General features: G+C 53.7%; 3 protein-coding genes across 3 annotated transcripts in view; all 3 read left to right on the top strand.

The window, feature by feature from the left end:
• The first annotated feature begins 1,211 nt into the window (after positions 1–1,211).
• LOC128155009 (protocadherin gamma-A4-like) overlaps positions 1,212–25,974 on the top strand; it is a 156,377-nt gene continuing 131,614 nt past the window's right edge. The window contains exon 1 of the mRNA XM_052816424.1: positions 1,212–3,802. Coding sequence (XP_052672384.1) covers positions 1,367–3,802 — 2,436 coding nt within the window. The 5' untranslated portion in view covers positions 1,212–1,366. The remainder of the gene's footprint in view (positions 3,803–25,974) is intronic.
• LOC128155012 (protocadherin gamma-B1-like) lies at positions 6,581–9,910 on the top strand. Its single transcript, XM_052816433.1, has one exon. It carries the CDS (start codon positions 6,734–6,736, stop codon positions 9,227–9,229), a length of 2,496 nt encoding a protein of 831 aa, XP_052672393.1. The 5' UTR covers positions 6,581–6,733; the 3' UTR covers positions 9,230–9,910.
• LOC128155013 (protocadherin gamma-A2-like) lies at positions 13,585–16,677 on the top strand. The gene is given in 2 exon segments (XM_052816434.1): positions 13,585–16,252; positions 16,254–16,677. Coding segments are annotated over 2 exon segments (2,793 nt in total). The 5' UTR covers positions 13,585–13,732; the 3' UTR covers positions 16,527–16,677.

Raw genomic sequence — 25,974 nt, 5'->3', positions numbered from 1 at the left:
AATGCAACTGAGTGGTGCGGTTGACATGCCTGAGGGGCAGGATGCCATTCAGAGGAACCTGGACAAGCTTGAGAAGTAGGCCCATGTGAACCTTACGAGGCTCAACAAGGCCAAGTGTAAGGTCCTGCACCTGGGTCATGGCAATACAGGCTGGGGGATGAAAGGGTTGAGAGCAGCCCTGCAGAGAAGGACTTGGGGGGTACTGGTGGATGAAAAAATGGACATGAGCCAGCAATATGTGCTCACAGCCCAGAAAGCCAACTGTATCCTGGGCTGCATCACCAGCAGCGTGGCCAGCAGGTCGAGGGAGGTGATTCTGCCCTTCTACTCTGCACTGGTAAGACCCCACCTGGAGTACTGCATCCAGCTCTGGCGTCCTCAGTACAAGAAAGACAGGCACCTGCTGGAGCAGGTCCACAGGAGGGCCACAAAAATGATCAGACGGATGGAACACCTCTCCTATGAGGAAAGACTGAGAGAGCTGGGGTTGTCTAGCCTGCAGAAGAGAAGGCTCCGGGGACACCTGATTGCAGTCTTACAATACTTCAGGGGGGCTTACAAGAAAGATGGCGACAGACTTTTTAACAGGGCCTGTTGCGATAGGACAAGGAGTCATGGTTTTAAACTAAAAGAGGGTAGGTTCAGACCAGATATAAGGAAAAAAAATTTATGATGGAGGTGGTGAAACACTGGAGCAGTTTGGCCAGAGAGGTTGTAGATGCCCCATCCCTGGAAACATTCAAGGTCAGGTTGGACAGGGCTCTGAGCAACCTCATCTAGTTGAAGATGTCCCTGCTCATTGCAGTGGGGTTGCACTAGATGATCTTTAAAGGCCCCTTCCAACCCAAATCATTCTAGGATTCTAGGATGCTATGATGCTATTCTATCATTCTGTCATTATATCATTCTATCACTTCGTCATTCTATGAAGCAAAGCGGTGGGCAGGACTTGCCAGAGAGACTATTCTGAATGCATGCATGTCCCCCGAATCTGTAAGCACTGTTAGCAGGAATGATGGGAAATGCGGGGCTGCAGCAGGCGCGGTTGGCTGAGCAGGAGTGGGAAGCCAGAAAGGCGGAGGACCGCTTCCCAGCGCCAGAGCGCTGCAGTTGCTGTCTGCGGCTGCGAGTGTCGCTGTTGGCTCACGATGGGCCGAAAGGCTCGGGAGGCGGCCGCCAGAGTAGCGGCGAGACGGCGACTGAGCCGCGGGGCTGCAAGGTCCGCGCCCGAAGCAGCGCGGTGGGAACGAGCCGAGCCGGACTGCTCGGGGGAAGGCGCGGCGGGAGGAGCGCGGCGTCAGCGGTGACCCGCAGGCCGGCTCCTGTGGGCGGAGGGGCAAGCGGGCAGCTGCTGCTGGGCTGTGCAATGGCGGAGAGAGGAGGGAGCTGGGGCCCGCGGAAGCGAGCCGTGTTGTGGTGCGTCCTGGTGGCGGCGTGGGAGGCGGCGTGGGGGCAGCTGCGCTACTCGGTTCCCGAGGAGATACCGAAGGGCTCGTTCGTGGGCGACGTGGCCAAGGATCTGGGGCTGGAGCTGCCGGCGCTCCGCGAACGCGACCTCAGCATCCTGGACAGAGGTAGGACGCAGTATTTCGCTCTGCACGGCAAGACGGGACATTTGGTGACGGCGGAGAGGATAGACAGAGAGCAGCTCTGCGAGAGTGTGCAGCGATGCGTGCTGCGCTGTGAGGTGATAGTGGAGGGGGAAATGCAGGTTTACGGCATCGAAGTAGAAATCACGGACATTAACGACAACGCGCCCAGCTTCCGAGAGGCGGAAACGGAGCTGAGAATGAGCGAGACGACAGCCCCGGGGTCGCGGTTTCCCCTGGCCAGGGCCCACGACCCGGACTCGGGACGGAATTCGCTGCAGAGCTACGAGCTGAGCGGCGACGAGCACTTCTCGCTGGCCGTGCAGGCGGGCCCCGGCGGGGATCAGCGTCCCGAGCTGGTGCTGGCGAAGGCGCTGGACCGGGAGGAGGCGGCGTTTCACGAGCTGGTGCTGAGGGCGAGCGACGGCGGAGAGCCGGCGCGGACGGGCACGGCGCGGATCCGCGTGGCGGTGCTGGACGCGAACGACAACGCGCCCGTGTTCAGCCAGGCGGAGTACACGCTGCGTGTGCCGGAGGACGTGCCCGTGGGCTCCACCCTCGTCACCGTCACGGCCACCGACGCCGACGAGGGGATCTACGGGCACGTGAAATATTCGTTTCATACCGTGTCAGTGAAAGCCTCGCAGATTTTCCAGCCGGACACTGAGACGGGAGCTATCACGCTGGTGCGGAGCCTGGACTTCGAAGAAGGCGACTCGCACGAATTGGAGGTGCAGGCAGAAGACGGCGGGGGTCTTTCCGACACGGCCAAAGTCGCGATCACGGTGACAGACGTCAACGACAATGCGCCCGAACTGACAGTGTCGTCGGCGCTGAGCGCGATCTCGGAGGACGCGCCGCCGGGGACGGTGGTGGCCCTGCTGCACGTGCAGGACCGGGACTCGGGGGCGAACGGCGAGGTGCGGTGCAGCATCGCCGAGCGCCTCCCGTTCCGGCTGGAGAAGTCCTTTGAGGACTACTACCGCGTGGTGACGGCGAGGGAGCTGGACCGGGAGGAGGTGGCGGAGTACAACGTGACGGTGCGGGCGGCGGACGGCGGGTCGCCGGCGCTGTGGAGCAGCGCGGTGCTGGCGCTGCGGGTGCTGGACGTGAACGACAACGCGCCGGTGTTCGCGGAGGCGCGCTACAGCGCCCGGCTGCCCGAGAACAACGCGGCGGGCGCGCTGGTGCTGACGGTGCGGGCGGCGGACGCGGACTGGGGGCAGAACGCGCGCGTGCGGTACCGGCTGTCGGAGGGGCGGGTGCGGGGCGCGCCGCTGTCGTCCTACGTGTCGGTGCAGGCGGAGACGGGCGCGCTGTACGCGCTGCGCTCCTTCGACTACGAGGAGGTGCGCGAGGTGGGGCTGTGGGTGCGGGCGGAGGACGGCGGCGCGCCGGCGCTGAGCAGCAACGTGTCGGTGCGGCTCGTGATCGTGGACGAGAACGACAACGCGCCGCAGGTGCTGTACCCGCCGGCGGCGCCGGCGGCGGGCGCGGGCTGGGCGGGCGTGGAGCTGGCGCCGCGCTCGGCGGAGCCCGGGGCGCTGGTGGCCAAGGTGGTGGCGGTGGACGCGGACGCGGGGCAGAACGCGTGGCTGTCGTACGAGCTGGCCAAGGCGACGGAGCCGGGGCTGTTCCGCGTGGGGCTGCACAGCGGCGAGGTGCGGACGGCGCGCTTCCCGCTGGCCCGCGACGCGGCGCGGCAGAGCCTGGTGGTGGTGGTGAAGGACCACGGGCGGCCGGCGCTGTCGGCCACGGCCACGCTGACGGTGGTGCTGGCGGAGAGCGTGGCCGAGCTGCTGTCGGAGCTGGGCAGCGCGGCGGCGGCGGCGCCGGGCGAGCCGGCCGGCAGCCTGACGCGGTGGCTGGTGGTGGCCGTGGCGGCCGTGTCCTGCCTCTTCCTCGCCTTCCTGCTGCTGCTGCTGGCGCTGCGCCTGCGGCGCTGGCGCCGCTCGCAGCTGCTGGCGGCGGGCAGCGGCGCCTTGCGCGGCGTCCCGGCCTCGCACTTCGTGGGCATCGACGGCGTCCGCGCCTTCCTGCACTCCTACTCGCACGAGGTGTCGCTCACCGCCGACTCGCGCAAGAGCCAGCTCCGCTTGTCGGGCGGCAGCTGCTGCGACACCCTCCCGGCCCGGCCGCCGGCTGAAGCTTCGGGTGATCTCGTCCCTACGGGAGATCATGTTGCCGAGAATGGTGGCCAAGTTTCCTTTCAGGTACCTTAATTTCTTTTAACCTTCTTTTGTGTGCGCGGTGCTTAGGATTCTTCGGTTAGCCACGACATTTTTAAGTGCACTCTTCGCAGTCTTGGAAACCACATTTTACGATAGTCGCCAGCTCGTGAATGTCTCCCCTTGAATGTGTGCTGAGTCTGGTCTGTGTGTTTTATGTACCATGTTCTCTACCGGCTGGGCTGAGCTCATTGTATCTAGCTTTCCCAAAAGCTGGAAGGTTCCGTTGCTTGTGCAACTGAAGAAAGAAATTTCAGTCTCTTGGTCTTCCTCTGATACTTCCTTGGAATTGTTTAAGTACTTGCTAGTACCCAGTTCCCAGAATTTCATTGCCATCCCCTGTATCAGCTCTCAAATGCCGGTAACAACCTTGTAGCCCGAAAGTCAACATCTCTGAAGTTCCAGGTTAATTGGAAATCCACCTTCAACAAAGAAATTAATCAATCCCGCTGAAGGACCCTTAAAGTTCTACGAATAGATTCGTATTACATAGTGAAAAATTCCTCTGATATCCCATCGAGTTTTTTCCCACTGCTGGGCTTTGTGACTTAACGTTTGGATTCGGTATAAATGTAATTGTCGATCAGTGTACAGGCATAGACATCAAAATAGAGTATATTTACTAGAATACAGATGGAAAATATTTTAAAACAAAGTACGATTCATCACAGTCTGTTTATCGTGTGTCTAATTTCTGAATGCGAGTTAATCTAAGAATATAAAATATTCTACTCTTTGATTTCCTTATAATATTAAAAGATTTTTTTCCTGCCAAACATGTAATTCTATGCTGAAAGCCTGTCTACCAAACAGGCTGTCTTGGAAGCGGCTGGCCTTATTTCCTCCATTACAGATCTTTCATCATGGACTGAACAGGATTTTAGGACTTCAGGAATATAATTAATGAATAACATTACGTTGCTCTATGTTTGTTATTCTGCTATTTAACCTGGTGAGACATTGTATCATTGCGTTTTAAACAAAGTAAACTGGTGTCACATAAAAATGACGCCTTTCAAGTTGAGAGAAAATCATACTGCAATGTTCCTGGTGAAGGGCTGCACAGATTTTTTTGTGCCGATTCTAGACCTTATCAAAATATTGTGAATTGTACAGGCGCTTTTGTGTGTGGTGGGAATGTAAACTGAGCCATAACCTTATACTTCACGTGACCTAACCTTGTAGTCATTACCCCCTTCTGCTGCCACCCATCAGACACAAACTCACATGCGATATTCATGTGGGAAGAAAATGTTTCCCTCTCTGATGCAGGCTGGTTCTTAATTGCATCCTCCTGGGACTTAACTGTGCTGTTGCCCTCAGGCTCGGGTACAAGGGGGAAGAGAAAATCCTGGAACTAGGAGACATCAATTTCTGCTTGGAAACAGAGATTTGGAGGGTGCTTCGTGGGTGAAGATGCATGAAAATGCGTGTCTGGGTTGTGATAATCAATTCTCGCCATATAGGAGGCAGTGAATTGACCGTGACATGTTTCAGCAGAGTCCCCCCGTCCTATATAAATATCAACATCCTTCTCTTGACCTTACGTAGAGATGCTCATATGCTTGCTACTTGACTCCTGAAACACTACAAATTCAAACCAGCTCCTCGTTCTGACAAGTTATTCATTTGTTACCGTGAGTTCTGTATAGGTGCAGCTGGAGGAAAAGGAATTATCCTCCACTGGATGAATGGCTGGGGTTAGCAGGAAAACATATTTTCTAACGACACCTTACTGAGAAGGGGAGGAGGTCTTCACACTGGCATCTACAGAGAGTCAGCGTTGGTGTATATGCGAGAGCTACTTCACTGGGTAGGTAGTCTGGAGGGTTTTCTAACCGTTTCTTATCTTCTGCATAAGGGGCTGTGGTGATACAGCCTTCCTTCAGGTCTTTTTTTTCTTCACCATAAGAGAGACAAAGTTTTAATGCACAGGAGAGATACAAGGGCTTTTCGTGAGAGACCTGTCTGTTTTCTCTTGGCTTGTTCAAGCAACCATAACCGCCGTCGACATTTGCCAGAAAAATATTCTTAAGGTTTGAGACCCACTTCAGTAAGTAATGGCCGGCTTAGGAGATGAGGACGTGGTACGGACGAAAGAAATTCGGAGCTGCGTTGTATGGCACTGGTAAGATGGTCCGCGGTTTTGACTGTAGAAAGAGATGGGATCTGGCAGGTCTGGTGTGACAGCTGTGGTTTTCTCAGTGGCTGGGATTCCCGGCTTTGCTCGTCCGTCAGCGATCACCGTTCAAAGTGGGAAAGCTGAGTGCTAGCTCGGGATCTCTCAGCTATAGAATATAAATCCTCTATCTACGAGCAGTGCTTCAGCGTTCTTCCCGTCCTGCCGTTTCTCTCACTGTGGTGATGAGATGGCAGCGGGGACACGCCCGCGCCCTCACCCTAGAACGAGTAAGATCACTGTGAGGCAGAGATAGAGATCCTGCCCCACATCCTCCGAGCAATAGGGGAGGATTTGTCCTGCAGAAGACTTGCAAGTGTAAGGAATTCAGGCAATGGGAATTATCGTTTCAGCACAGATACAAATTTACTGTTTCGCGCTACTGACAACACCTGTATTTTCCAACCCACCTGTGAGTGCAATTTAAGGACGCGCGTAGCAGGACCTTCGTGCTGTTCTCTTCCTCGCGGGCGCTGCGGTTCTCAGGCACGGACTCAGGGTGTCACTGTTGACCAAGGCGGAGAAGCGGCTCCGCCGTCGGCTCCTCCCCGTCCCCAGCGCCCGCGCAGTGCCGCTCCGCACCGAGCAGAGCAGAGAGAGGAGCAGGAACTGCCCGACTCAGCCTGTCCTGCGACCGACAACAGGGATTTCATATATTTATTTCTCTCAGGTACTGATTCAGCTGCTCGGGAAGCCTAAATAAAAATTCTGCGGAAGGTGCTTCAGCGAAGCAGTGGATGGAGGTCCGACCGGCAGCGCAGGGCCGGGCAGCCGCCGGGCGGGTCGCGCTGTTGGCCGTGCTGCTGCCGATGTGCTGCCGGGCGGCGCCGGAGCGGGTCCGCTACGCCATCCCCGAGGAGCTGGGCAGAGGCTCGTTGGTGGGGCCGCTGGCGTGGGACCTGGGGCTGAGCCCGGCCGACCTGCCGGCACGCAAGCTGCAGATAGTCTCTGGTGACGAAAAGCAGTACTTCACTCTCGGCGACGATAATACAAATCTGCGGGTAAACGAGAGGATAGACCGAGAGGGCATCTGCGGAGCCTTGTCGCCCTGTGTCCTCAGTTTGGAGGCAGTCGTGGAAAACCCTTTCAATATATTTCATGTGAGCGTTACTATCCAGGATATCAATGACAATGCGCCGCAGTTTGACAGAGAATTTATTGCCATAGAAATGATCGAGTCCACGCCTCCTGGGGCCAGGTTCCCACTGGGCAGTGGCAGAGACCCCGATATTGGGGCGAATTCATTACACAACTACCAACTTACCCCCAACCCACTCTTCTCCCTTGTAGTGAGGGAGAGTCCTGATGGGACGAAGCAGCCGGAATTAGTGCTGGAGAAAAGCTTAGATCGAGAAAAACAGAGAAATCACCATTTGATACTGACGGCGGTGGATGGCGGGGATCCAGCCCGGTCTGGGACCACCCAGATTAAGATTAATGTGACCGACGCAAATGACAACCCGCCAGTATTCACCAAGGAGATCTACAAAGTTCGACTGCTGGAAAACGTGCCAGAGGGCTCCTTAGCTTTTCAGGTGAAAGCTACTGACGGCGACGAAGGTACAAATGCAGAAATTACCTACTCCTTCAGTGACATCGCAAACAGTGCTCTACAGCTCTTCACGCTGGACTCCAGGACAGGGGACGTGAAGGTTACAGGCACCTTAGATTATGAAGAGGAAAAATATTACGAAGCCAGTGTTGAAGGCAAGGATGGAGGCGGGCTGAGTGCGCACGCCAAAGTGCACATAGACATTCTAGATGTGAACGACAATGCGCCAACCGTTTCCCTCCTCCCTATCCTAAACCCGATACCCGAAGATTCAGTCCCGAGCACAGTTGTAGCTGTGATCAATGTCCGTGACAGAGACTCGGGGGATAACGGAGAAGTGAGCTGCAACATTGACGGCGATTTGCCATTCAGACTAGAACCGTCATCAGAGAACACCTATAAACTAATAATAGCTAGTACCCTGGACAGAGAAAAGGTCTCCGCGTACAATATGACCATCACTGCTAGGGACTGGGGCAGCCCGGCGCTCTCCAGCCGCGCGGCGCTGGTGCTGGAGGTGTCGGACGTGAACGACAACGCGCCGGTGTTCGAGGAGGCCGCCTACAGCGCCTACGTGGCGGAGAACAACGCGGCGGGCGCGCCGGTGCTGCGCGTGCGCGCGCGGGACGCGGACGCGGGCGCCAACGGGCGCGTCAGCTACTGGCTGGCGGGCGGCAGCGCGGGCGCGGCGCCGTACGTGTCGGTGGAGGCGCGGAGCGGCGCGGTGTACGCGCAGCGCTCCTTCGACTACGAGCAGTGCCGCGAGTTCGCGGTGGCGGTGCGGGCGCAGGACGGCGGGGCGCCGGCGCGGAGCTCGACGGCGACGGTGCGCGTCTTCGTGCTGGACCGCAACGACAACGCGCCGCGGGTGCTGTGGCCGGCGGCGGGCGCGGGCGCGGCGGGGGCGGGCGCGGGGGCGTCCCCGGCCGCGGCCCCGTTCGAGGTGGTGCCGCGGTCGGCCGAGGCCGGGTACCTGGTGGCCAAGGTGGTGGCGGTGGACGCGGACGCGGGGCGCAACGCGTGGCTGTCGTACGAGCTGGTGCAGGCGCCGGAGCCGGCGCTGTTCCGCGTGGGGCTGCACAGCGGCGAGGTGCGGACGGCGCGGGCCGTGTCGGAGAGGGACGCGGCGAAGCAGCGGCTGGTGGCCGTGGTGAAGGACCACGGGCAGCCGGCGCTGTCGGCCACGGCCACGCTGCACGTGGTGCTGGCCGAGAGCTTGCAGGAGGCGCTGCCGGAGCTGAGCGAGCGGGCGGCGGGCGCCGACTCGCCGGCGGAGCTGCAGTTCTACCTGGTGCTGGCGCTGGCGCTCCTCTCCGCCCTCTTCCTGCTGAGCGTGGCGCTGGCCGTGCTGGCGCGGGTGCGCCGGGCCGGGCCGCCCGCCGTCCTGCGCTGCCTGGGCGCGCAGCGCTTCTCCGTGGCCGGCGCCGCCTTCCCGGCCGACTTCTGCGAGGGCACCTTGCCCTACTCCTACAACCTGTGCGTGGCGCCGGGCCGCGCCGTCGCCGAGGGCGCTTGGCTGCCGCCGCCGCTGCCCAGCCTGGCCGCGGAGGAGCTTCTCGGCGCGGAGCCCTGCGGGAAGCGGAGCCCGACCAGCAGCGCCGGCGCGGGAGAGCCGCCCGCGGACGCCGAGGCCCCGCAGGTCTGTAAGCCCGCGCAGTCCTTGCCTCTGAGCCCTTCCTAAGCTTACGCCGAGGGGACTGGGCTCTTGCTCGTCCTTTGGCCGCTTGGGCGCCTGCTGCCGCTCTCCCTTTCCACGAACGAATGAAAGGGCCAACGCTAAGGCTGTGCTATGGGCTAGTTGTTTTCTTTTTGTGATGGACCCCCGAACCGAGGGGGCATGTGCATCGCTGCCTGCTGCTGAGTTACTCTCGAGCGGAGCAGCAAGTCCTAAGTGTAAGCACGGTTTGTACCGTGTAAGGCTGTAAAAACAAAAGAAAACAAAAAAAACCCGAAAAAACAAAGTGGGGCGAAATGGAGGCTGATTGAGAGCGGCCTCCGATGTGCAGCCGAAAAGCAACGAAGTCGAGAGTGAAGGGCCGTCCCTGAGGAGGACTCCTTGTGAGGGGGGATCTTCATTGCTGCCTTGTGCTATGGCTGGGGGTTTGGGAAACTAATGTGGCTGGTGGCGTTCCAGTGTGACACACTTTTGATCTGCGGAAGGGTGAGGGAAAAGTCGTGCAAGCACGACTGCTGCTAATTGCTGTGCAACTGGTGGTGGAGATTGTGCTTTTGAACTAACGGGCCAAGACTGGTAATGCTCTGCACGGAATATTAAGAGCACTTTATGTGTACATTGTATCACCATAACAAAAACATTTATCCCTGCGGTAGAAATAACACAACCACGGGAGGCGTGTCATTTCCTTCTGGTCGTCATCCCCCCTTCCTAGCCGATTCCTTCACGTCATCGAATTAATTGTTTAGGTGTAAATGCCTATGAAGTATGCAGACCCTTAATTTATGTGGCCTAATGGCAAATCACCCATTCAAGTCCGTTAATTTTCCTTTTTCGGTATTAGCTGCCTCTGTAGGTCTTCCAACAGTTTAATGATGTAGCCATTAGCTCAGTGACTTCACTGAAGCACTCCGTTGCTCTCATCCCGTTCTAAAATACTGTCGGGACTTGACGACTAGCGGGAAAATAGGCGCAGAAGAAAAATTGGGAGCAACGCAGAGGTGTGCTATGGCTGCAATCCCCCTCCATTTTGCTAGGGTGGGCCACAGAATGGGCCGTATGAAGGGGAGTATTTCAAGGAAAGTTCCTGAAGCGTGGGTTCATGAGCCTGATATACTTGCTTCTCCGGCGGGGTGTGTGGGATGTGTGTCCGAATATCACGTTTTCAGGAACAGTGTGGCCAGCAGGAACAGGGAGGTGTTGTTCCCCTGTACTCGGCACTGGTGAGGCCGCACCTCGAGTACTGTGTTCAGTTTTGGGCCCCTCACTACAGGAAAGACATTGAGCTGCTTGAGCGTGTCCAGAGAAGGGCAACCAAGTTGGTGAGGGGCCTTGAGCACAAGTCTTATGAGGAGCGGCTGAGGGATCTGGGGTTGTTCAGTCTAGAAAAGAGGAGGCTGAGGGGAGACCTTATCGCTCTCTACAACTACCTGAAAGGGGGTTGTAGTGAGGTGGGTGTTGGTCTCTTCTGTCAGGTGTCTGGAGATAGGACAAGAGGAAATGGCCTCAAGTTGAGGCAAGGGAGATTTAGGTTAGATATTAGGAAAAATTTTTTTACTGAGAGGGTTGTCAAACATTGGAATGAGCTGCCCAGGGAAGTGGTTGAGTCACCATCCCTGGAGGTATTCAAAAAGCGAGTGGACAGGGTACTCCAGGGCATGGTTTAGGGGGCATGGTTAATGGTTGGACTTGATGATCTTGAAGGTCTTTTCCAACTGAAATGATTCTATGATTCTATGATTCTCTTGCTTTCCTTGTAGCAGTCATTCAAGCACGACGAATACAGAAAGTCACGTTAGAGGTTAAGGTATGGGCTCAGGTGGCTCAGATTCTCAGTTGATTGACCCCACCTTCTTGGGCCTATGAATGTTTAATCTCAGCCAATGGTCGTGGTAATTAATGTCAAGCGTGTTCCTTATTGTTGTCCCACAAACGGGGTTCGTTTTCCCGGCCTGCAAGCCAATACCACACAGAGTCGAGGTATTTTTAAATTAATTTCATGGATGCGCATGGACGGGTGCCTGTCTCAAGACAGCACACCTTTGTCTCAAAAATCCCCACGTTTATCTAATTAAGTGATACATATTCATTATTATTTCCCTTAATGATTGGTTCTTTCTTCTTTGCCTGTCATGTAAATTAGTGCACAGACTCGGTCTTTTTCCTTCATGGTCTTCTTTTGAGTAGGTGGTATCATTCGTGTAGGTGGTCAATGAGTTGGTGGTCGCGATCTCCCCCTGTAGGAATTACCTCTTACCTACTTGTTATTCTGTCTTGGCAGTTACAGGTGGTTCTTCAAGATTTATTGACCAGACCACAACCCATTACCTTTTCTGACATAAACATCAAGCCCCATTGTCAGATAGTTACTAAACCTTAATTGGACTAGTGTATATTTTTTGTTTCCTTATTTTAAATATTAACCGATGGGGGCTGTAGCCAGGACTTCAGCAGTTTCCTGGTTATTTCAATCATATTATGCATATTAATTGATAACAATTTCCCCTCTTTGAGACTTGTGAATTGTCAATATTTTTTAAAAGGTCTCACTTTCTATCTCTTATCACTAATACATATGGTTGAGATGCCTGTCTCATGATGAAACTCTTGAGACATCCAAACAATATACAAACAAAAATCACTGTAATAACCAAAATGATCAGCTTCTGTAGTAAACTCTGTAGCCATCCAGTCAGCGAGAATCCAAACTCATGCGGGATTTTATTCAAGCACCCTGTCTCCATTACCTCTCATATATTCCTACAAGATTACTTTACCACTGGACTGTGGACTCCAAGGGGCATGTAAATTTCCTTGAATACCCGAAAACTAGAAATTCCCTCTACGATTTCTACAATGAAATGGGGTCCTATATCAGAAGACATACCTTCTGGAATATCAAACCTAGGGAGAATTTCTTTTGATAAAGCCTTAATGATTTCTCTAGCCTTCTTGGTATGACATGGAAAGGCCTCTGGCCAACCAAAAAAGGTATCTACTATCATCAAGAAATATTTGTATGAATTACACCTTGGTAGTGACATAAAATCTATTTGCCAGTATTCCCCTGGAGTTATTCCTTGTTTCACAACTTGTCCTGTAACCCTCTTGGTAATTTTTTGGATGATTAGCACAACAAATAGCACATCTCTTAACTATTATGTCTGTCAGATTTTGCATTTTTGGTCCTACGACCTATCTTTTTGGCAGTCAATACCAATGCATTTGCTTTTGAAACTGTTTCTCGATGCAATCCTTTAAGTAGAATTTCCATCATCTTTTCAGATAGTAGCAGTTGCTTTAAAGGTGTCACCCACCATCCCTGATCATTCTTAGAACAGTCTAATTGTTCGGGCAATTGATCTTCTCTCTCAGTATATTGTGGAGGTGATGATTGTAAACGAGGTGCTGGAATTAAGGGTCCTTCAACTGTTGACTCTTTGAGAGCTGCTTCTTTTGCCACTTGATCCGCTTTTCGATTTCCCTTTATCATTTCACTATTCCCACTCTGAAGGGCTTTACAATGTGTTATTGGAACTTCCTTGGGTTGAAGAACTGCCTGCAAAAGTTTCGCTATTTCTTCCCCATATTGAATTGGGGTTCCTTGTGAGCTTAAAAGTCCTCTTTCTTTGCAGGTGGCTCCATGTGCCTGCTTCAGCCACGCTTCAGCCTTTAAATGCCTAATCTCAGTCAATGGTCGTGGCGTAGTTAATTCCAAGCGTGTTCCTTAGGAACGGAGGTATTTAAAGCACAGTCCCTGCCGCTTGCTTTCAGGAGCCCGATACCGCTGGTTCTCCGGGGGTGTGTGTCTGAATATCCCGTTTTGTATTTCAGAGCCCGTTTTCTCTTGCTCTCCTTGCACCAGTCATTCAGGCGTGACTGCTACACAAATAGGAGATTGTGCTTTCGGACTAATGGTATGAGGCTCGTGTGAGCATGTGAGACGAAGAGACATTATTTTACTTGGCATGTCTCGGCGTTAGCAAGTGACTTTTCCCGTGCGGTTGAAGCAGCACGGCGGCGGGAGGCCTCTGCCTTCCTCCTGGTCGTGATCGCCTCGAGGGTCGAAGGAGAGATGGGCTGGCGAAAAGCCGGCGCAGGAGATGACCGCTGGACGGGCCCCGCTGTCCCCGTGGCGACGGTGCCGTCCCCGCCCGCTGCCCGCGGGAAAGGCAGGGCGGGCAGCGCTCGGCCGCGCTCGGTGCCTGCAGTGCCGGGAGGAGGCTGCGGGCGCCGCTGTTGACCGAGGAGGAGCGAGAGGAAGGCCGGAGCGCTGCCGGCAGCCCCGCCCGCTGCGGCCCGGCTCGCTCGCTCGCTCGCTGGCTGGCTGGCTCGGCGGCCGGGCGGTCTGCGAGCGTCCCCGCGGTGCGGAGCCGTGCTGCAGCGAGGCGGAGGGGCCGGCGGCAGCGGCCGGGAGCGGCAGCCGGGGCCGGAGCCTTAGAGGGAAGCGGAGCCGGAGCCGGAGCGTCTGCGAGGAGCGTGCGGCGGCGGTGCGGGGCCGCGGCGGCGATGTGCGCGGCGGGGAGGCGCTGGGGCCGGCGGGAGCGAGCCGTGCTGTGGTGCGTCCTGGTGGCGGCGTGGGAGGCGGCGTGGGGGCAGCTGCGCTACTCGGTTCCCGAGGAGACGCCGAAGGGCTCGTTCGTGGGCGACGTGGCCAAGGACCTGGGGCTGGAGCTGCCGGCGCTCCGCGAACGCGGCGTCCGCATCTTGGACAGAGGTAGGACGCAATATTTCGCTCTGCACGGCAAGACGGGACATTTGGTGACGGCGGAGAGGATAGACAGAGAGCAGCTGTGCCGGCTGGTGGAGAAATGCGTGCTGCGCTGTGAGGTGATAGTGGAGGGGGAAATGCAGGTTTACGGCATCGAAGTAGAAATCACGGACATTAACGACAACGCGCCCAGCTTCCGAGAGGCGGAAACGGAGCTGAGAATGAGCGAGACGACAGCCCCGGGGTCGCGGTTTCCCCTGGCCAGGGCCCACGACCCGGACTCGGGACGGAATTCGCTGCAGAGCTACGAGCTGAGCGGCGACGAGCACTTCTCGCTGGCCGTGCAGGCGGGCCCCGGCGGGGATCAGCGTCCCGAGCTGGTGCTGGCGAAGGCGCTGGACCGGGAGGAGGCGGCGTTTCACGAGCTGGTGCTGATGGCGAGCGACGGCGGAGAGCCGGCGCGGACGGGCACGGCGCGGATCCGCGTGGCGGTGCTGGACGCGAACGACAACGCGCCCGTGTTCAGCCAGGCGGAGTACACGCTGCGTGTGCCGGAGGACGTGCCCGTGGGCTCCACCCTCATCACCGTCACGGCCACTGACGCCGACGAGGGGTTTAACGGGCGCGTGAAATACTCGTTGAAGAAAGTGACCGACCTCACAATTGAGATTTTCCAGCTAAACGACGAGACTGGATCGATCACACTGGTGCGGAGCCTGGACTTCGAAGAAGGCGACTCGCACGAATTGGAGGTGCAGGCAGAAGACGGCGGGGGTCTTTCCGACACGGCCAAAGTCGCGATCACGGTGACAGACGTCAACGACAATGCGCCCGAACTGACAGTGTCGTCGGCGCTGAGCGCGATCTCGGAGGACGCGCCGCCGGGGACGGTGGTGGCCCTGCTGCACGTGCAGGACCGGGACTCGGGGGCGAACGGCGAGGTGCGGTGCAGCATCGCCGAGCGCCTCCCGTTCCGGCTGGAGAAGTCCTTTGAGGACTACTACCGCGTGGTGACGGCGAGGGAGCTGGACCGGGAGGAGGTGGCGGAGTACAACGTGACGGTGCGGGCGGCGGACGGCGGGTCGCCGGCGCTGTGGAGCAGCGCGGTGCTGGCGCTGCGGGTGCTGGACGTGAACGACAACGCGCCGGTGTTCGCGGAGGCGCGCTACAGCGCCCGGCTGCCCGAGAACAACGCGGCGGGCGCGCTGGTGCTGACGGTGCGGGCGGCGGACGCGGACTGGGGGCAGAACGCGCGCGTGCGGTACCGGCTGTCGGAGGGGCGGGTGCGGGGCGCGCCGCTGTCGTCCTACGTGTCGGTGCAGGCGGAGACGGGCGCGCTGTACGCGCTGCGCTCCTTCGACTACGAGGAGGTGCGCGAGGTGGGGCTGTGGGTGCGGGCGGAGGACGGCGGCGCGCCGGCGCTGAGCAGCAACGTGTCGGTGCGGCTCGTGATCGTGGACGAGAACGACAACGCGCCGCAGGTGCTGTACCCGCCGGCGGCGCCGGCGGCGGGCGCGGGCTGGGCGGGCGTGGAGCTGGCGCCGCGCTCGGCGGAGCCCGGGGCGCTGGTGGCCAAGGTGGTGGCGGTGGACGCGGACGCGGGGCAGAACGCGTGGCTGTCGTACGAGCTGGCCAAGGCGACGGAGCCGGGGCTGTTCCGCGTGGGGCTGCACAGCGGCGAGGTGCGGACGGCGCGCTTCCCGCTGGCCCGCGACGCGGCGCGGCAGAGCCTGGTGGTGGTGGTGAAGGACCACGGGCGGCCGGCGCTGTCGGCCACGGCCACGCTGACGGTGGTGCTGGCGGAGAGCGTGGCCGAGCTGCTGTCGGAGCTGGGCAGCGCGGCGGCGGCGGCGCCGGGCGAGCCGGCCGGCAGCCTGACGCGGTGGCTGGTGGTGGCCGTGGCGGCCGTGTCCTGCCTCTTCCTCGCCTTCCTGCTGCTGCTGCTGGCGCTGCGCCTGCGGCGCTGGCGCCGCTCGCAGCTGCTGGCGGCGGGCAGCGGCGCCTTGCGCGGCGTCCCGGCCTCGCACTTCGTGGGCATCGACGGCGTCCGCGCCTTCCTGCACTCCTACTCGCACGAGGTGTCGCTCACCGCCGACTCGCGCAAGAGCCAGCTCCGCTTGTCGGGCGGCAGCTGCTGCGACACCCTCCCGGCCCGGCCGCCGCCCGACGAGCCCGCGCCGCTGCTCGGGGAGGACCCTGCCGGCGCCCGCCGCGCGGACCCCGCCGCTCCCCCGGTGAGTTCCTCCCACCAGCCCTTCTCCGCGGCGCGACGCGACGCGACGCTTCCCTCCGCTGCTTCTCCGCCCTTTCCCCCCCGTCTTCTGTCTCCTGCCTCGGGAGGTGGAGGTAGCGGGAAGGCAAAGCTTCGCTCAGCGACGCGCGGGGCGCTGGCGCCTCTTGCTGCCGGGGGGTGAACGTGGGATCGCGGCTCAGCGTGACAGTTGCTGCGGGAGGCAGGAGAAGCGGGAGGCTGCTGTTGCCTGCTGGAGTTTCCTCTCAGGGGGGCTTGCTGCTTTTATCACGTCGCTGATGTGTTACATGCTGTTCACTGACCCAGCCTCTCCCGGAGGACAGCTCCTCTTTGAATTTTAGAGCCCCGAGGTTTCTTTCCAGAAGGCTAGTGAGCAGGCAATGTATCTTCCTTCTCAGTACGGAGATGTAGCGAAATCTCGGCGAGGTCCGTGGCGTGGTAGTGGTGCATGTTGAGGACAAATGGTCTGGGTTCTGGCCCTTTGATGACAAGTGCTTGCAAACTATGAGGGTCAACGAGCACCAGGCAAGTTGTGACGGCTTGGAGACGAGAGTCTTGGGAGGTGTTTGTGAGGGGCTGTGGAACCAGACACAAGAGATCTGGTTTGCTCCTTTCCCTGTTCGGTGCCCATCTGTACTATCATGCAATGTGAGTTTTGGCTTCCCAAGTAAGCTTGGCCCAAGTCAGACACGTTGTTCCAGCTGCATAGGGAGCCCTGGGAGGTTCCTCCTGTGTGCTTGCACATTGTGGAGATGTTTCTAACTAACAGCTTAATTCTATACTTATGGCAAGTGCCCTAAAGGGAGCTTTGGGAGGAGCCAGCCCTGGTTTTGAAACCTACTAAACACCTGAGTTATGCCATAATCTAGAAGAGTATGTTGTCATCCCTTCCCTTCTGTGTGTGTTAACGTCCCGACTTGCTCGTTGTAATGATGTGGAGGTGGGCTTTTGTCTGTGATAATGTGTGGAAGACCACATGTGTTACATTTGGCTGACTGTCCCTTATATGCGTTTCATGCTTTCAGCTGTAAAGAGAGAGAGACTTTCATAGAAGTGTTTCCTTAAAATACTACTGGAAGAAATGCTCTTGCTTGTCACATGCACATGCTGAGAAGTCAAATATTCTCCCTGGTAAGGAGAAGTTGTCTGTGCAGCTTTTCTTCGGGTGCAGTCTATCTGCAAATGATGAAGGTCAAGGACAACCATGCAAGCTGTGAAGGGTTTGAGGAGAGTCTCGAGAGGGTGCTGTGTTTGAGGAGGTACTGGTGGAGACATGGCATGTGTTTTGTTGATTCCCAGGGTTTGTTGTTGTTGTTCTGAAAATGAGTCTGAAGGTGTCTCATTTTTTGGATATTGCCTTGCTCGGAGTCCAGCTGTCCAAGTTGTGAGTTCATCAGTGTGCTTTCCTGTTGCATGATGTTTCCTGGGAATGGTGGTTATGAAGCATAGATGTAAACTTTGCAATAGTGTGGTAGTGTAATGTATCTTCCAAGTTGCCCATGTGTTGAAGAAGGTTGACGTTGCCTTTGAGTTGAGACTTTGAGGACTGGATGTTTGACTGAGCTCCATGTCACTCATGGCCTTTAAAACTTTTAATGTTTAATCAAATTATATGGGATGAGCAGAAAAATCTCTTTGCATTTGTCCATGTTGAAATGCTTGGATTCTGAGACATTGTGTGCCCAACATTTCTTTCAATGCTGTTCGTCTGCAGAGGTGGCTTTCCTGTTGCATGCTCTTTGGGCAGGTTGAAGTTCTGCCTGTACAGAGACAGGGCAGCTGGAAGACTTTGCTGTGGTATAGTGTGAAATGGCTAAAGGGTAGGTTTAAAAGTTTGTCCTAGTTGTTAGATGAGTCCCACAGTTGTGGTTCCAAGTCTTTCCCCTTTTTTATCACCCAAAGAATCTATTAGTGGGAATACGGCTATGGTCTATGGTGTGAACTGCTGTGTGAGCCTCCTGTGTACTTGTTAGCAGGTAGTTACCTTTTCTGTGTACCTACCACAACTGACACAATCTGAAATGTGAAGCTACGATTCTTCCAGTCCTGTAGGGTCCCCATTAATGCCTTCTTTCTTTGTCCAGGTCTGAAGCTGGGCCTCACTTTGGCTGGTAATCCTTAAAACCCTAAAAGGTTAAAAGACTGACAGGTTGTTGGGGTGGGGAAGTAGTTTCCATCCACACCTTGAAGGTTTACAGCTGCCAAGATGTGGTGGGTTAGTCTTGGAAAGCTGTCAGGTGCCCACCAAGTTGCTTTTTCACTCTCCCTCCTCAACTGAACCGTGGAGGGAAAATATGATGAAAGGCTCATGGGTTGAGGTAAGGACAGGGAGATCACTCAGCAATTACCATCACGGGCAAGCCAGACTTGACTCAGGGAAATGAATTTAATCTACTGCCAGTTAAAGTCAGGGTAGGAAAATGAGAAATAAGAACAATCTTAAAACACCTTCCCTCCACTCCTCCCTTCTGAAAATATGTGGAAGATGGCAGCTGTTAAGAGTTGCTTCAAGTGTCCAGTACATGCCTTTCATGTTTACAGCTGTAAAGAGAGAGACTTTCATAGAAGTGTTTCCTTAAAATACTACTGGAAGAAATGCTCTTGCTTGTCACATGCACATGCTGAGAAGTCAAATATTCTCCCTGGTAAGGAGAAGTTGTCTGTGCAGCTTTTCTTTGGGTGGAGTCTATCTGCAAATGATGAAGGTCAAGGACAACCATGCAGGCTGTGAAGGATTTGAAGAGAGTCTCGAGGGTGCTGTGTGTGAAGAGGTACAGGTGGAGACATGGCATGTGTTTTGTTGATTCCCAGGGTTTGTTGTTGTTGTTCTGAAAATGAGTCTGAAGGTGTCTCATTTTTGGATATTGCCTTGCTTGGACTCCAGCTGTCCAAGTTGTGGGTTCATCAGTGTGCTTTTGCATGATGTTTCCTGGGAATGGCAGTTACTGAGCACAGACGTACACTTTATGTTCAGATTTGAGAGTCATGTACCTTCCCAGTTGCCCAGTGTGCTGAAGTAGGATGATGGTGTCTCTGAGCTGATACTTTGACAACTGGGTCTGTATCAGAGCTGCATGTCACTTATGCCCTTGAGAACATTTTACATTTCTTCAAAGTAGTATTGTTGTCCTAAAAGCAGATTCGTTACCTGCTGTGCAATAGACCAATCTCACACACCCAGGAAATCTATTGCTTTTTGTTGGGGCCTAGGTGCTCGGTGGACTTTCCACAAAGCAAGCACACCAGATTCATCAGGTGTGTCTCTTTTATACAGTAACTATTGCATATAATTTATTAAACTACTCCTACCTCGTACATATTCAGGCTATCTAATGTATATGCAGAGCATTGCGTAACCATGACACATAAAAGGCCTTCTCCACATGCGCAGGGGTCTCGAGTGGTCTTTGGTGGTCATTTTGGGAGGTATTCCCTCCTCACTTTGACCACTAAGTCGCTCTGTGTCGAGTCAAAGGTTTGTTTTCCTGCCAAGAGGGATGTATCATCAATCTGGGAAGAACAGATAGGGTCAGAATGTCCTTGGCTACTTCTGTAAGTATTACTAAAATTGTTTGAAGTTGAAAATGATAAACTAACATGATTTAGAACAGGATTTTCTAATCAGAACACAATTCTCTACATCTGAGATCAGTGCGATGAGCAGAGAAATCTCTTTGCATGCGTCCATGTTGTCATCCGTGTTCTCAGTAAGGAGAATTTGCACGTGCAACTTTTCTTTCAATGGTATCTGTCTGCAGAAGTAGCTTTCCTGTTGCGTAATATTTGAGCATGGTGAAAAATTCTGTCTGTCCCAATACAGGGCAGGTGAAAAAGTTTGCTGTGGTATAATTTGAAAAGTGTAAAAGATGGGAAGATGGTGTAAAAGTTCAGTTTGTCCTAGTTGTTAGATGAGCCCCACAGTTGTGGTTCCATGCATTTCCCCTTTTTTGTTGTGCAAAGGAATTACTTTGAGGAACTGTGGCTATGCTCTTAGGTGTGAGCTCCTGTGTGAGCCTCCTGTGGACTTTTCCCCAACTAGATACCTTTCTAATGTACCTACTACAGTTGATGTAATCTGAAATGTTAAGCTATGATTCCTTCACTTGTGTAGGTTTCCCATTCCTGCTTTGTTTCTTTGTCCAGGTCTGAAGTTGGACTGTAGAGAGAAAATATGACAAAAGTCTGATGGGTCAAGATAAGGACAGGGAGAGGTCATTCAGCAATTACTGTCACAGGCAAACCCGTCTTGATTCGGGGAAATTAATTTTATGTATTGTCAGTTAAAGTCAGAGTAGGATAATGAGAAACAAGAACAAGTTAAATCAAAAACACCTTCCCCCACTCCTCCCTTCTTCCCAGGCTCTACTTCACTGACAATTTCTCTACCTCCTCCCCCTGAGAGGTGCAGGGGGACAGGGAATGGGGGTTGTGGCCATTTCATCATGGTTTGTCTCTGCCACTCCTTCCTCCTCATTTTCTTCCCCTGCTCCAGCGTGGGGTCCCACCCATGGGAGACAGCCCTTTACAAACTTCTTCAACCAAGTCCTTCCCACAAGCTGCAGATCTTCATAAACTGCTCCAGCATGGGTCCTTTCCATGGGCTGCAGTCCTTCATGAATGGACTGCTCCAGCATAGGTCACCTGCAAGCGTCACAGGTCCTGCGCTGCCAGAAGACCTGCTCCAGTGTGCGATCCTCTCCACAGGGCCCCATGTTCTTCCAAGACCCTGCACCAGCACGGGCTCTCCACTGGCTCACAGCCTCCTTCAGGACACATCCACCTGCTGCAGCGTGGGGTCCTCCATGGGCTGCAGGGTGGATATCTGCTCCACCATGGACCTCCATGTGCTGCAGGGGGACAACCTGCATCACCATGGCCTTCATCACAGGCTGCAGGGGAATCTCTGCTCCAGCACCTGGAGCACCTCCTTCTTCACTGACCTTGGTGTCTGCATCGTTGTTTCTCTCACATATTCTCACTCCTCTCTCCCAGCTGCTGTTGCGCAGCAGGTTTTAACTCTTCTTAAATATGTTATCACAGAGGTGCTACCACTGCTGCTGATTGGCTCAGTATGGCCAGTGGTGGGTCCATCTTGGAGCCAGCTGGAACTGGCTCTGTCATACATGAGGGAAGCTTCTGGCATCTTCTCACAGAAGCCACCCCTGTAGCCCCCCTGCTACCAAAACCTGGCCATGCAAACCCAATACACAACACAAAGACTTTGATATATTTCTGTTTCCCTAAAATGTTGCTGAATGAAATACGCTTTTATCTGTGACCAACATACAGCCAAAAGTTAGATATTATCCATGGTTCAACTACAGGCTGTGAATGCAGAGCAAGGAGGGTGAGAGGCTGCCTTTGAACCAGGAAAATAGGTGGGTCAGTGTGGCTTTGTCTGGGCAATGGTTTGATTTCATGCCTGGTGCCAAGGCCTGTGCCATCCATGCTGTGATCCTGGTTTCTCTGTCCTGAAAGGTAATGGTAGTCCTCCAACAATAATGAAGTGTTTGCACATGTCATGGTTAAACCCCAGCCAGCAAGTAAGCACCACGCAGCCACTCACTCACTTCCCCCCACCCAGTGGGATGGGGGAGGGAATCAGGGAAAAAACAATCTCCTGGGTTGAGATAAGAACAGTTTAATAGAACAGAAAGGAACAAACTAATAATGATAACAGTAACAATAATTAAATGGCAATGCTAATAAAAGGATTAGAATATACAAACCAGGTGATGCACAATGCAATTGCTCACCACTCACTGACCCATGCCCAGTTAGTTCCCAAGCAGTGATCCCCTCCCCAGCCCCACTCCCCCCAGTTTATATACTAGGCATGACATCACATGGTAGGGAATACCCCTTTGGCCTGTTTGGGTCAGCTGTGCTGGCTGTGTGTCTCCTCCCAGCTTCTTGTACCCTGCCAGCCTTCTTGCTGGCTGGGCCTGAGAAGCTGAAAAATCCTTGACTTGGTCTAAACACTACTTAGCAACCACTGAAAACATCAGTGTGTTATCAACATTCTTCTCATACTGAATCCAAACCATAACAGTTATCAGCTACTAGAACGAAAATTAACTCTATCCCAGCCTAAGCCAGGACAGCCCAATAACTGTGCCTGTACAACGATGATGGTCCTCCTGCTAGCAGAGGACTTTTTTGGCAGGGACACCTGTGGGAAGTGGAGCCTGAGCACCAGTGCCAGCATAGAAGAGCCGCCCGTGGACACCGAGGGGCCACATGTCTATAAGCCCACGCTCTCTCACTGTTTTCCTTGAGCCTTTCTGAACCTCTGTCCTCTTTCCCCCGGGTTTCCCTGGGTGGTGTGGATGGGAAGTGCTGATCTGTGTCTCCAGGAAGGAATGAAAGAAGGAACAGTGTAACCCCAATCCATTCAGAGCAGCAAGTTGACTCCGTTTGTGCTGACTGAAATGGTAGAAACTAAAACGGGTGTCCCTGAAACCTTTTGATTTCTAGTGAAATCACCTGACTCTGCATAACAGACTCTGCAACATGGTCAGCTTTGTGTTGCAGAGCTTGTTTTCCTTTCTCAATGCTTTTTCCCATTGGGATGCACTTGGACCCAATTGATAGCATTAGACACATAGCTGATGGTTATTTCTGGTTTGATAATGGAAGTCCGAAAGGAAATGAGCGTGCAGTTCCATGAATAGAGAAATGAAAGTTTGTTCTGTGTAAAGAAAGAAAGGAGTCTCACTGTCTGCCCTCCCACCTTTTGGAGGAAGGCTGCTGCAGAAACAGTAGCATTAGTGGGATGGATTAATTTTCTCCAGGCATGGTTTCTCTGTGTTCTTGCTGCAGCTATTTCTCACTGTTTATTCCATCCTTGGAGGTAGCCCCTTCCTTGCCTATCGAGGTGAAGGTGGAGATGTAGATGTACAGCTGAGGGTAGAAAAGCATTTCCCTGGAGGGCTGTAGTTGCTATGTCATAAATGCAGGATTTTGTCCATCCATACCTTGAAGTTTCCATCCATACCTTGAAGGTTTAGAGCTGCCAAGACAAAGGCTTGGATAGACTTCTGTTTCTCTACAATGTTGCTGATTAAAATGGTCTTTTGCCTGTGGCTGATACATGGTCAAATCTTGGATGTTGTCCATGGTGCAAATAAAGGCTGTGAATGCAGAGCCAGCAGGCTGGCTCCCAAGCAGGAAAATTGGTGGGTCTATGTGGCTTTGGCTGAGCAATGGTTTCATTTCATGCCTGGTGCCAAGGCCCGTGCCATTCACGCGGTGATCCTGGTTCCCCTGTCCTGAAAGGCAATGACAGTCCTCCAGCAATAAAGCGTTTGTACAATAACTCTCCTTGCAGAACAGTGATGCATGGGTAGATCCTGCGTGAAACCTCCTTCATCCATCTGCATCTCCCTGTAACATCTGCAATGTAGACTTTCTTCATAGATGTAATTACACTGTCTTTCATGCCTTTGTTTCCTGGAAGGTCATGGTTCATTTTGCCCCATTTCTGGATAGTTCTTTATCTTTGGAGACTCGGCGTGTTGTTTTGCAGTAAATCCTTACTTCCCCTGGCAAGCCCTCAGCCACTGGAAGACAGAATTTTATGTATGAGAAAAAGAAAGCAGAAGCTAAAAGAGAATCTGTTATACTTTCTCAGAAGACTTAGCTTGAGAAAGTGGCCTGTGATTAGCCATTTACACTTACGGCTTCAGACTTGTGGGAGATGAGCAGGCCACAGAGTAGAAAAAATGATGAGAGCTGATGAGTTTTTCATAAAAGGAACCCCCCTACTCTGTAGTCCGGAGTAAGACTTTAGGGTTGCACTTGCAGTTTGAGAACACAACAGCTCCCAGGTGCTCTGGGGGATGAATTTCCATGCCCACAGTGAAGACCGAGACATCTTCCTGGTGAGTTTCTCTGACAGTACTTTTAATGGTTCCCTGCATTGCTTCTCTGTTTTTTTTTTCCTTTTCTTCCCCCCTCCCTGCCCCCTGGTGTTTTATGTATGTAGGTTTAGTTATAAGTAGTGGCATATCTTCTTTTAGCAATGCCTTGTGTGTTAGTGCCTCTTGCTCATGTTACAGCTGGTGTGGAAGGCAGGAGATGTAAGGGGGGGGTACATTTGTGTTCCGGTTTTGTTATGAGTGAATAGATGTAAACGTGACCTTTGAAGAAGTTGCATCTCTGTGGAACAGCATGTGTGATAAAAGAGGAGACAAGATTCCTCCTAAGTGAAGAGTTTGATGACCCAGTCTCTGTTGGATGACTGCTTGTCTTTTAGTTTGGCCATGTTAACTCTCGTGTGCTTTTGAATACTCATGTTTCTTCTGAGAATGGTGGTAAGCAGACAAATGTATGTCCTTTCTTGGTATGATCATGATGCATTAACCTCTCATGACATGTGTGTGTCAGTTATGAGGGTCAGAAGCTAACCTGCAAGTTGTGTGGCGTTGGAGAGAAATGAGAACAATGATACATCATTGCTCATACATACATGGTGTCGGAGTTTCAGCCTAGCTGGTAACAAAGGACCACGCAGCCGCTCGTTCACTCCTCCCCACTCCCCTCTGGTGGGATGGGGAGGAGAATCAGAAAGGAGAAAAGAAAAGGAAAAGGAACCTCGTGGGTTGATATAAGGACAATTTACTGGGACAACACAAAGTGAGAAGTTACAACAACAACAACAGTACTAATAAAAGAATATACAAAACGAGTGATGCACAGTGCAACTGCTCACCACCCGGACCCCGACGCTCCCCCACTGAAAGCCGAGAGCCCCCCACCCAGCCTGCTCCCCATTTATATACTGAGCATGATGTCACATGGTATGGAATAGCTCCTAGGCTAGTTCAGGTCAGCTGTCCTGGCTGTGACCCCTCCCAGGTTCCTGTGAAAATTAACTCTATCCCAGCTGAACCCAGGACATATGGGTAGAACATCTTGATAATTCCTGTGTGAAACCTCCTCTACCCCTGTATTTCTCCCTGTAACGTTTTGATGGAGACTTTCATCAAAGTGGTAATTATTTTCCCATCCTTTGATCTGCCTTCAGGCTTTGTTTCCTGGAAAGCCAACGTTTAGCACTTGTGGATTATTCTTTTGCAGTTGGAACTGTGAGTGTTGTTTTGCAGCAAACACTGACTTCCCTGGAGAACCAGGTGAAGACAAGACCTTTTTGTGTGAGGAAAATGAAACAGAAGTTAAAACTGAGTCTCTCATATGCCCTTATACCTAGATAAAGACCTTTGATAAAGTATTTACACAGTAGAAAAAGTCACAAGGACTGACAGATTTGTAAAAGCCACCCTCCTACTATGTAGTCCAAAGTAAGACTTTAGGGCTTTGCTTGTGGGTTCAGACCTCAGTCACTTCCAGGTGCTCTGGGAGATGAATTTTCAAGGCAGAGTTGCGGCCAAGCATCTGTACATTCCAGTAGTCAAATACTTACCTCGGTGGAGCAAGTCAGAGTGTTTGGTCTTGTTTATTAATCATCAGAAATGGCTGAGAGATTTGAGCTTCTGCTTTGCAAGAAGGAACTCGTGGAGAACACTTGCACACCCCCCTACCCACCACTTACTCCAAGTGGATAACAAGCACTAAAGAAGACCAATGAGCATTACTGCATAGCAGCAGTCACCTCTGATCCCCCTCTGGCAAGCTGGCTTCTCAGGAAGGTGGTACAGCCTGGTGTAGAGTACTGCTGGCCAATCCCACCTACCTGTGGCTTGTTCTTTTTTCTCTGAGGAGTACAAGGCTACATGTCCCTCTGTGTGATTTCCTAGGCTGCACAGGCCTGGATGTGTCACAGGAGCA

This window comes from Harpia harpyja, chromosome 20 (assembly GCF_026419915.1).
Source record: "Harpia harpyja isolate bHarHar1 chromosome 20, bHarHar1 primary haplotype, whole genome shotgun sequence".
Taxonomy (NCBI): domain Eukaryota; kingdom Metazoa; phylum Chordata; class Aves; order Accipitriformes; family Accipitridae; genus Harpia; species Harpia harpyja.
Note: the sequence above shows the minus strand (reverse complement) of the source record. Positions and strands in the feature narration are given on the sequence as shown.

Coding starts and splice junctions, on each gene's coding strand:
- LOC128155012 (XM_052816433.1), top strand. CDS start 6,734: ATGGAGGTCCGACCGGCAGCGCAGGGCCGGGCAGCCGCCGGGCGGGTC.